This window comes from Rhamphochromis longiceps, linkage group LG9, assembly GCF_057381845.1.
Source record: "Rhamphochromis longiceps isolate RC_006_pf linkage group LG9, R_longiceps_female_GT1.1, whole genome shotgun sequence".
Classification (NCBI taxonomy): domain Eukaryota; kingdom Metazoa; phylum Chordata; class Actinopteri; order Cichliformes; family Cichlidae; genus Rhamphochromis; species Rhamphochromis longiceps.
In genome coordinates, this window is record NC_140565.1 from 33,602,290 (window position 1) to 33,612,870 (window position 10,581).

The 10,581-nt window shown below is 39.1% G+C and overlaps 2 protein-coding genes across 2 annotated transcripts; one reads left to right on the top strand and one right to left on the bottom strand.

The window, feature by feature from the left end:
- Positions 1–638: 638 nt before the first annotated feature.
- LOC146662702 (uncharacterized) lies at positions 639–4,996 on the bottom strand. The gene is made up of 2 exons (XM_085417911.1): positions 4,993–4,996; positions 639–1,228 (listed from the first exon to the last, which is right to left on the bottom strand). Exons 1-2 carry the CDS (start codon positions 4,994–4,996, stop codon positions 639–641), a joined length of 594 nt encoding a protein of 197 aa, XP_085274037.1.
- Positions 4,997–6,608: 1,612 nt separating this feature from the next.
- LOC146662703 (GTPase IMAP family member 9-like) lies at positions 6,609–7,478 on the top strand. The gene is made up of 2 exons (XM_085417912.1): positions 6,609–6,627; positions 6,769–7,478. The coding sequence occupies exons 1-2, from the start codon at positions 6,609–6,611 to the stop codon at positions 7,476–7,478; spliced, it is 729 nt and encodes a 242-aa protein (XP_085274038.1).
- The last annotated feature ends 3,103 nt before the right edge of the window (positions 7,479–10,581 follow it).

Consider the following 10,581-nt stretch of genomic DNA (forward strand, 5'->3'; position numbering starts at 1 on the left):
TATTTCAGTAAACAGTTTTCAAATATATATATATGAATATAAATGTGGCCACAAATAGGCATGTCTTCTAAAAACGGACCCTAAAAGAATTTGGATAATTAAATAATATGTGAAAAATGAAATCAGTTTTTGTAACCACCAGTGTTCTGTTAGTGGAAATCTACGGTACTTGTACATCAAATGTCCAGTAGATGGCGATACATTTCTATTTACACAGCATAAATTAATGTGATTCTGAATTCAGAGACTCAGAGCATTTCAAATACAAATGCAATAAACCACATTATACATGCATTGCGATTGTCATTTAATCTTTATTCATTTAATAACTAAAGTAGATCCACAAAATACTGAGCACTGAAAATTGTATATTTTTTAAGAATTAGCAAAATTGATAAAATATTAGTGTCTCGTAGAATCTGTGGTGAATTTTCTTTTAATTCTATCTTTGATGTTTTCTTTAACATCATGCTCACTGTGTCCATGTGCTCACACACATGTTGCTGGAGTTCCTGTATTGTAAACTCACACACATAGACAAATGCAATTTGTATATGATTTTGAATACTTTCTTCCTAATCATTAAAGCTTTAATTTCTTTAATATTTATACACATATAAATCACAACTAAGACCTTTTTATTGTATCTTTGCTGTTTTCTTTAACACCATGTTCACTGTGTTCATTAGCTTTTCCACCTGGTCTGAACTTGAGCTGCGGTTCTCAAAAACAACACACCTGTTGTTGCACTTTTCAATGATTTCCTTCAGACCAGGTTGACAGGAATGAAGAAAATCCTCAAGGGCCATTTCTGCCTCCTCCAGGTTGTCTCCTCGGGTGAACAGGATGACAGTTTTTTCTTTCACTTTGAGCCCGAAAGTGTTTTCTAACTTTTTCAGTATGTCTCTCTCACCATCTGTAAATCTGCTCACATGCATCACAAGTACAAACACACAGGGGTCTGACCCACAGAGCTCTTTGCACCTTTTTACATGTTTGTCCCGAACTGATGGTTCAGTGTCATCATCAAATATGTCTGGAGTGTCAATCACACGCACATGTATACCTTTTATCTCAGTTTCTACCACCTGACACTCTGTGGTGACTTGATTTGAACTGGGTTTAGAAAAGAAGTGCTTCTTTCCGAGGATGGTGTTTCCACTGGCACTCTTTCCAGTCCCGGCCATTCCCAAAAGAATAAGGTTTACTGTGGTGTAAGTGTGCTTTCCTGAAATGATGATGATCAAACACAAGGTCCAGAAAAAGGTCAGTTGCAACTCAGGTACGGTAGTGCATTGTTAGTCTGTAGGTAGTGTGTTGAACTTTTCGGACCCACTTTGCACACACACACAGGAATCTGTGACTTACGTTTAGATTTTGGTTGATGTTGTAGTTCAGGATTTATAGCAGATCTACAATGTAGAAGATAAACTCTATTAACTAATGAATGTGTCAGTACATCACTCAATAAGCTTTTTGTTTAGTAGTTCTTCTGTACAAAATTTTGTCCAATCTTTGTTTCACAAATCTCAATTTTCACCTTTACCTATTGTTTTGTCGTTCCAGTTGATTGTTTTCAGCCAGTTTTTTATCTCTGCTTGATTCTTGACCCTCGGTGCAGGTCTCAACCTCCTGTTCTGTTTGCTCTTGTTTTTTTTGTCCTTTCTTCTCTTTTGAAGGTTTCTCAGTTTTCTCTCTCGGATCTTCTGTCTGCTGCTGCAAAACTTTAGATGAATCCTCTATGACCAAAGTGCATGTCCCCAGACAGACACACACACACACACACACACACACACACACACACACACACACACACACACACACACACACACGTCAGCATGATATTAAGCAGGTATTCAAGGAAGGAAAGTTAAAGTGAAGTGTACAGTTCTTGACTCAATCATTTGTTTAAACAGATAAATAAAAGAGCCAACAGAGGTCACTTATGTACAGTGCCCAGATTTCTGTGTTGCACCGTTGCCCTTTACCACACACACACACACACACACACACACACACACACACACACACACACACACACACACACGTTGTACAAAGTTGTGACTTACCTTTAGTCTTTGTTTGATGCTGTAACTTATTTATAGCAGATCTACAATGTAGAAGGTAAACTTTATTAACTGACACATGTAATTGCTTATGACTTGAGCCATGCTCAAAGCATAAACAATTACAAGCAATGCATAAGGTTTTACAGTTTTGAGTGGGATTTTCACTACAAACCTGATGAAAAGAATCAACTTTTTGGGATGTATCAGTGAACATCACTCAATAAACTTTGTATTTAATATTTCTTATATACAAAATTCTGTCCAGTTCTTATTTCACAAATCTTCATTTTCTCCTTTACCTGCTCTCTTGTCCCAATTGTTTGTCTTCAGACAGTGTTTTCTCTTTGTTTGAGTCTTGATAGTTGGTGCAGGACTCAACCTGCTGTTCTGCTTGATCTTGGTAATTTTTCGTGTCTTTTGAAGGTTTCTCAGTTTTCTCTCTCTGATCTCCTGTCTGCTGCTGCACAACTGTAGGTGAAGATGTACCCTCTATGACCAGTGTACAAGCACCAGATTTCTGTACTACACCCCTTTACTGCACACGCACATCTGAAAATATGGTTGCAAACTTCTGTAGGTAGTTGTAACTTACCTTCTGTATTTGTTTGATATGGTAACTCAGATCTGCAAATTAAGAGTTGAGCCTTATTAAGTGATCCAAAAACTGCGTGTGTGTCATCAGTTCATCATTGATGTGATTTAATATAGATAATCAAAAAAACGTAATCAAAAACAGCACCAAAACAGGTTAAAGTTACAGACTCTTTATCCTGTGCTTGTAGACAACGCATGATGAAGTTTGGATGAGTTTTCGCTCTCTCTTTTTTTTGCTGCTGCCCAACTTTGGATGAAGATGTACCCGCTACAACACAAACACACACACACACACAAAAACGTCAGAATGTTATTCTTAGATTAAGTCTCTCTAATGCCATCACACTGTGTGTTCAACTCTGCTGCACATGTAACTTCATTTGTACCTTTACTACCTGTTGAATATTTTATTTAAACTCTTTTTAAAAGTCTTTCCAAAATTTCCAGTCAGATTTCCTTTTATCATTCTGAATTTCCCTAAATGACATGTTGACATGTGAAATGTTGTCAGTGAAAACATTTAACATTTTTATGCAAAAGATGCAAACGCTGAAATGCTTTTATAGATATAAAATACAAACACAAACTCAAAAGTTAGTTTTCTTTGAACTTTTTAATTTCTAAACAATTACTATCATTGTTACTCCTCTGAGGTATAGGTCATCATATATGCTAACCCTAATCATACCAACAGCACTTTGGGAGAGCAGCACCAACCATGTTTAGCAAAGGATGCTTTGAGATAAAAAAAAACCAAAAAAAACCCCACCTGAATCCCAAATATCTATGGACATGATCTAAACCAGAGGTAGGCAACTCCAGGCCTCAAGGGCCAGTGTCCTGCAGGTTTTAGATTTGTCATTAATCTAGCACAGCTGATTTAAATGGCTGAATTATCTCCTCAACATATCCTGAGGTTTTCCAGAGGTCTAGTAATCAACTAATCATTTGATTCAGGTGTGTTGACCCAGGGTGACATCTAAAACCTACAGGTTACCGGCACTTGAGTCCTGGAGTTGCCCAAACTATAACATTAAATGTGATTCAGGGCATTCTTGCTTGTTTCTGGATTATTTTACAGAGTTTAGAAGTATCACTATCACATCATAAAATATCTAAACAGCTTATGGGTTATTTAAAGTAAGATGTGTCAAGAACACAAGACAATATGCTGATAATCAGTCCTGTGTGTTTCCTTCTTGTAGAGCAGGGGTGTCAAACTCAAACACACAGTGGGCCAAAATTCAAAACTGGAACAAAGTTGCGGGCTAACGTTAATATTTATTGAAATATATTTATTCCTCCAGATATAAGAATGAATCTTTTCTTATGGACACGTTTTGCTGAAAAACTGAATATGGAACAAGCAAAGCTTAATACTAAACAATATATATATTAGCTGTATAATACCAGTAGGCCAGCTCTGATAGTAATTTGGTATGGCTTCGCGGGCCAAATGTAAGTAGGCTGCCGGCCAAATTTGGCCCGCGGGCCAGAGTTTGACACCTATGTTGTAGAGGTCTGTCTATGTCCTAGATCATAAGTAAAAAGAGGATGATGGAGATGCAGAGAGAAAGGAAAATGAATCTTGCCCTGAGATAATTGGGAAAGATGAAGAGAGAATAGAGCATTTCAGAAAAGTGTCAAAAATTTAAATTGCATTTGAGGTGTTTTTAAAATGAAGGAAACAATGTACTCACAGACTCGTTACTGCAAGAAAAATTTACAATAAAGTAGTTGTAGTCTACAGTATAATGACAAATGTAGAGAGATTTAAAACTATGGACACTTCCTGTATTATACATTTTTATTAAATGTGGTATATGAACAGTTAATTACTGGCTTCCTCCGTGACTCTTCGTCTATAAAGATAACATTTAATCAAAACTTCAGGCAAAGAGTTGAGTTAAAGTGCTGTGTACAGTTCTTGACTCTCTCACACACACACACCTTAAAATATAGTTGCAAACTTCAGTAGAAGGTTGTGCCTTACCTTTTGTCTTTGTTTGATGTGGTAACTTAGTGTTTTCGGCAGATCTACAATGTAAGAGTTGAGTCGTATGAACTGATTTAGAAACTACTTACTCTTGTGCATTCAGTTGATTGTTGATGTGATAAAATAATGATACTTAAGGAATTGTTACAAAAGTTACAAAGTATGGTACATGTATCAGTTTACAGCATTAAATACACTTATCCTTTAATAGTTCTTTGGCACAATGTTATATCGAATTCTGAACTGAAGGTATCTCTTTTCACCTTTACCTGCTGTTTGTTTCCCATGGTTGTTTGTCTTTTGCCTGTTTTTTCTGTTTTCCTTGTATATTACCCATGGTGTGGCTTTTCTGTTTGTTTTTGGTTGTCTGCTGCTTCTTCTTAACTTTGCTCAGTTTTCTCAGTCTGGTTTTCTTTCTGCTGCTGCACAACTTTGATGAAGACGTGCTCTCTATGACCAACACACACACACACACACACACACACACACACACACACACACACACACACACACACACACACACACACAGATCACTACAGGGTCCACCATTCAAATGTTTAAAAACTGAAGTGAGGAAGCGTTATCAGTGAAGAAAAACCAAAGAGCAGTTGAAAACATTCAAATGCAAAAGAAGATGTGGAAATAAGTTTCCTTTTTATCATTTTGGTAAAGTGTTTTTTTCGTTTTCCTGAAATAACATTTGCAGCACTAATGTTACCTATTTAATATTGTATGTAAATAAAAAAACTCAGAAAAGGGCACGACAAAAAAAATCAGGGGACAGATACGAAAGGTCAACAACAGAATTAGTATTCATATTTGTTAAGTGTTCAGTGGAACAAACAAAAACAAACAATTAAAAAATAAAAACACCCCCCCCCCCCCCCCCCCAAAAAAAAAAAAACAAAAAACAAAAAAACAACAACAACTAATTGCCGTCTGCTGCTTGCTAGGCTTCCTCTTACTCTTACTTCCAGTTGTCTGCCTCCTCTGTATTCCTCCTCTGATCCATCTTATTGACTAACACCAATATAAGTCACTCAGGGGCTCTTTTATTCACTTGCATCTGAATTATTGTTCTAATTGAGCTTGAACAGGTGTAATATGAGTGTGACCTTTTGAAGGTGAATGTTTACAGATGAACAGTGTGGAAAATTATGCAATTTGCTTTCAGATCTTTGCAGAAGTTTAGTTTGTGATCATATTTGAGTAAGAGCAGTGGAATTGTAATTACATTTTAGAAGTCTGAAGTGAATTTGTTGATATATGACGCTGACATTTTCAGAATTTCCATTTTTGTATGTATAACATGGGGGAAAAGTGTTAAATTCTAAATAAATTCCCCCCTGCTCATCCAACATACTCAAAACATTTTTTTTGTTTTACTTATAATCTTTTTTTCTGATTGAATTTATCAATTATCCTTAACCACACACACAGAGAGACACACACACACATTGATTCTTTGTGATTAACTCATCAATGATGTCATTCAAAAATCCAAATCATTAAATAAAACTTTCATTCCTAAATCCATAAGTCTGAATTTTCACCTTTCTCTGTTGCTCTTTTGTTCTCGGTATTTGTCCTCAGGCAGTGTTTTTGTCTTTGGTTGATTCTTGATCCTTCTTGCCTGACAGGAATCGTAAAAATATTTTTTTGCTACTCCTGATTTCCTTTTGTCTTTTAACAACCCTGTTTTAGTAATACAAAGCAACAGTGATATTGAAGTAAGTTCATGGGAGCACTTACTGTAAAACAGTCTTTCAATCCTGTGCAGTAAAAGGCTGCGTGGTATCTGCAAGGTGTGCTTGTCATTGTCTCTGTAATATGAACTTGTTATGCAAATACTGGAGGCGTGTCAGCTGTGAAGCTACAAATAATGCATTGAACAGTAGCTTTAACACTCATTTCGCTCACCTGTGTAGTTGTAACACTGAATAAAAATTATGGCGTCATCTGCATCAGGTAAAATTAAATTTAATCAGCTGTTTTTATAATTGTTGTTTGAAAAATGTTAATGCGTTCTCATATTTATTTAAAAAAAAATGGAGCTTATTAATAAAACCTTTCAGATGTGTTCAACTGAACCTGTGAATTGTGTTTTAGATCCTGATTTGAGGATTGTGATGATTGGAAAAACCGGTGTGGGTAAGAGTGCCATTGGGAACACCATTCTAGGAAACAAATGTTTCAAATCTTGTCCCAGATCAGAGTCAGTGACTGAAACTTGTCAAACAGGTGAAGCACAGTGGGAAGGGAGAAAAATTACTGTTATAGACACACCAGGAATCCTGGACACTGAGAAATCTGCAGAGATGATCAAAAAGGAAATTGTGAGATGTGTTGAAGTCTCCAGTCCAGGTCCTCATGTTTTTCTACTGGTGCTCCAAATCGGTCGATTCACCACAGAGGAGAAAAACTCTGTGGAAGCCCTGCAGGCGTTGTTTGGTCCAAAAGCTCAACATTACATGATTGTGCTGTTCACCCATGGAGATGATCTTGAAGACCAGGAAATCACCATACAGAAGTATGTACGTGAAGCCAAACCAGAGCTCAGACGAGTCATCCACAGCTGTGGAAACAGGTTCCACGTCTTCAACAACAGAAGCAAAGACAGAAAGCAGGTGGAGGAGCTGATGAAGAAGATTGATGACATGGTGGCAGGAAACGGCGACACATTCTACACAAATGAAATGTATAGAGAGGTGGAAGAACGAAGACAGAGAAAAGCTTTAATGGAGGAAAAAGAATACCAGTTCAAGGCTCATCTGTTACGACAAATTCTGCTATTTCATTTACTTCTTAATAGACAATAAAAAAATATTAGATGATGCAAACCTGTAGACAAATATCTATGCTGTGATTTGCTTTGATTAGTTTTAGCCTTTGTGTTGACTTTTAAAAAAGGAATACAATGAATCTTGATTAAAATGAATGAGTTTGAAAACAGTAATCATAAATCAAGCTGTGATGGGCTACAAATATTAAAAAAAAACACTTTTTATAGTAGCCCTGTTATGTAATCAGGGTAGTTGGATAAGTGTAAACTTCATTTTATGCTGTTTAGTGATGATAAATGATAAATGTAAGAATGATGCTGATGTGTCAGAAAATAGGCTCAAACAAGAAGTGCAAGAGATTCTGTCTGTGGCTTCTTATTAAAACCTAATTCTTGAAATCTTTAAACATATTCCTACCACTACATACTTTTTCAGTGTCGTTTTATAAATAGACAAATCATAATACAAATCATTGTACTCTTACCTTTTAAGATAACGACTCTCTAGTACAGGGGTAGGCAACTCCAGGCCTCGAGTGCCTGCAGGTTTTAGATCACACCCTGGGTTAACACACCTGAATCAAATAATTAGTTCATTACCAGGTCTCTGGAGAACTTCAGAAATGCTGAGGAGTCATTTAGCCGTTTAAATCAGCTGTGATGGATCATGGACACATCTAAAACCTGCAGGACACCGGCCCTCGAGGTCTGGAGTTGCCTACCCCTGCTCTAGTACTATAGAGATTTTGCAGTTAGAGAAAAGATGGAGTAACGTGACTAAACTTTTTAAACCTTTGCTGTGCTTGAAGGGCTTTCAAACACACTAAACCCACCAGAATAAATTGTAAACTCTCCTGTATGATATGCTCTGATCTGTGTCTTTTAAAATGTGAAAAAACTCCACTTCTACCTTTAGATAGTTCAAGTGTAAAAGGACGCGACATGACTCAGGTATGGGTTGCTGATAGTTCGCCTTTATTTATGCTTCCTTCCAGCAAGATGCTGGGACCATCAGTTGCCTCCTTGACAAAACACCCCACAGCAATTCATCAGTTTTCTGATGCCCCTGGTGGCTATTGCAAAATAGGGAGGTGTCGTTAGAATAATGGGTCTCATCTGTGTTTGCCAACCTCCCCTGACACCACATCATGGCTGTATCCCAATTCAGGGTATGCAGCCTTGAAGGCCGATTACATCACAGCGACACGACGAAGGCTGTCCCAATTTAAAGGCTGCTTGAAATGCGGCCCTCAAATGCGTCCTTCATTTCCCTGAATTTTAAGGATGTGGCGGTGTAGACTTCGTCGTAGTCGTCAGCGGTGTAAACGGTTGATGGCTGAAGAGTAAACTTTTAGAAGTAAGTACTGAATATTATGTCAATTATTTATGTGCAAATGTTTAATAACAAAGAACATTAAAACATTACTGTTGGCCAAATGTCGGCAAAGTTATGTGACATTAGCGATGTTAGTGCCAACTTGGTTTTAAAGCCTTTACTTTGAAATATACGCCGTTCAATAGTCGCCCATAATCTTACAGAGATTGTGATGATTTTGTGGATAATTAAAGTCAGTCATATATCCACAAACACAACAAGCTGAAAGTCAGTGATGCTGCTCGGTTTGCAGTCATGAATATCACGGCACAAGCAGGATCCACTGCACTGTTAATGTTAGCTATGTTATATTGCTGCCTCTGCCAACACGCAGCACTCGTAATAACACAAACACTAAATCCTCCTGTTTGTAGCAGTGTGTACACCTGAGACTGCCACCCGTCTGTCTGTCCTGCACTCTCTCTCTGTTTCTTTCTCTCTGATTGTGGAATAAAAGTATGAACATGTGTTTATAACTTACACTTGTGTTTGAATCCTGCAGCTTATCACACATTTGATTTCCATGTGTGACGACTGCAAGTGTCCAGAGTGAGGACAGACTGAGGGACCCACTGCTGCACATCATCTGTGAGGCTTTGCACCCCTGATGATCCACCAGGACAAACTCAGCAGTGTGTGAGGAAGAGGAGGAGGAAGAGCCAGCAGCAGCTGACAGATGGAGAGAATAGACAGACTGTTCCCTGTTTGTGAAGGACTGCTAGGAAAGTTTAACATAACTGTCTGTCCTGAATCAGTCTTATTATCAGTCTTATTAGGTAATGTTCAAATAAGCCACAGACCCGTGGCTCTGACATCTGTGGTCATGAAGTCATTTGAGCGCCTAGTTCTCTCCCATCTCAAGACCCTCACGGCCCCCCTCCTGGACCCCCTGCAGTTTGCATATAGAGCCAACAGGTCTGTAGACGACACCATCAACATGGCCCTACACTTCATCCTGCAGCATCTGGACTCCCCAGGAACCTACACCAGGATCCTGTTTGTGGACTTCAGCTCTGCCTTCAACACCATCCTTCCAGACCATCTCCGAGGCAAGCTTTCCCAGATGAATGTGCCTGATCCCACCTGCCGGTGGATCACTGACTTCCTGACGGACAGGAAGCAGCATGTGAGGCTGGGAAAGAATGTCTCGGACTCCCGGACCATCAGCACCGGCTCCCCTCAGGGCTGTGTTCTTTCTCCTCTGCTCTTCTCCCTGTACACCAACTGCTGCACCTCCACCCACCAGTCTGTCAAGCTAATCAAGTTTGCAGATGACACCACCGTTATTGGGCTCATCTCGGACGGGGATGAGTCTGCCTACAGGAGGGAGGTTGAACGTCTGGTGTCCTGGTGCAGCCACAACAACCTGGTGCTGAATGCCCAGAAGACAGTGGAGATTATTGTGGACTTCAGGAAGCACACAGCCCCACTCCCCCCCATCATCCTGACTGACACCCCCATCACCTCTGTGGACTCATTCCGCTTCCTGGGTACCACCATCACCCAGGACCTGAAGTGGGAGCCCACCATCACCTCCGTCATTAAGAAAGCCCAGCAGAGGATGTACTTCCTGAGGCAGCTGAAGAAATTCAACCTGCCAACACGGACGATGATGCAGTTCTACACTGCAATCATCGAGTCCATCCTCACCTCCTCCATCACCGTGTGGTACGCTGGAGCCACTATCAGGGACAAACAGAGACTGCAGCGTGTTGTGCGCTCTGCTGAGAAGGTGATTGGCTGCAGACTCCCATCTCTGCAGGAC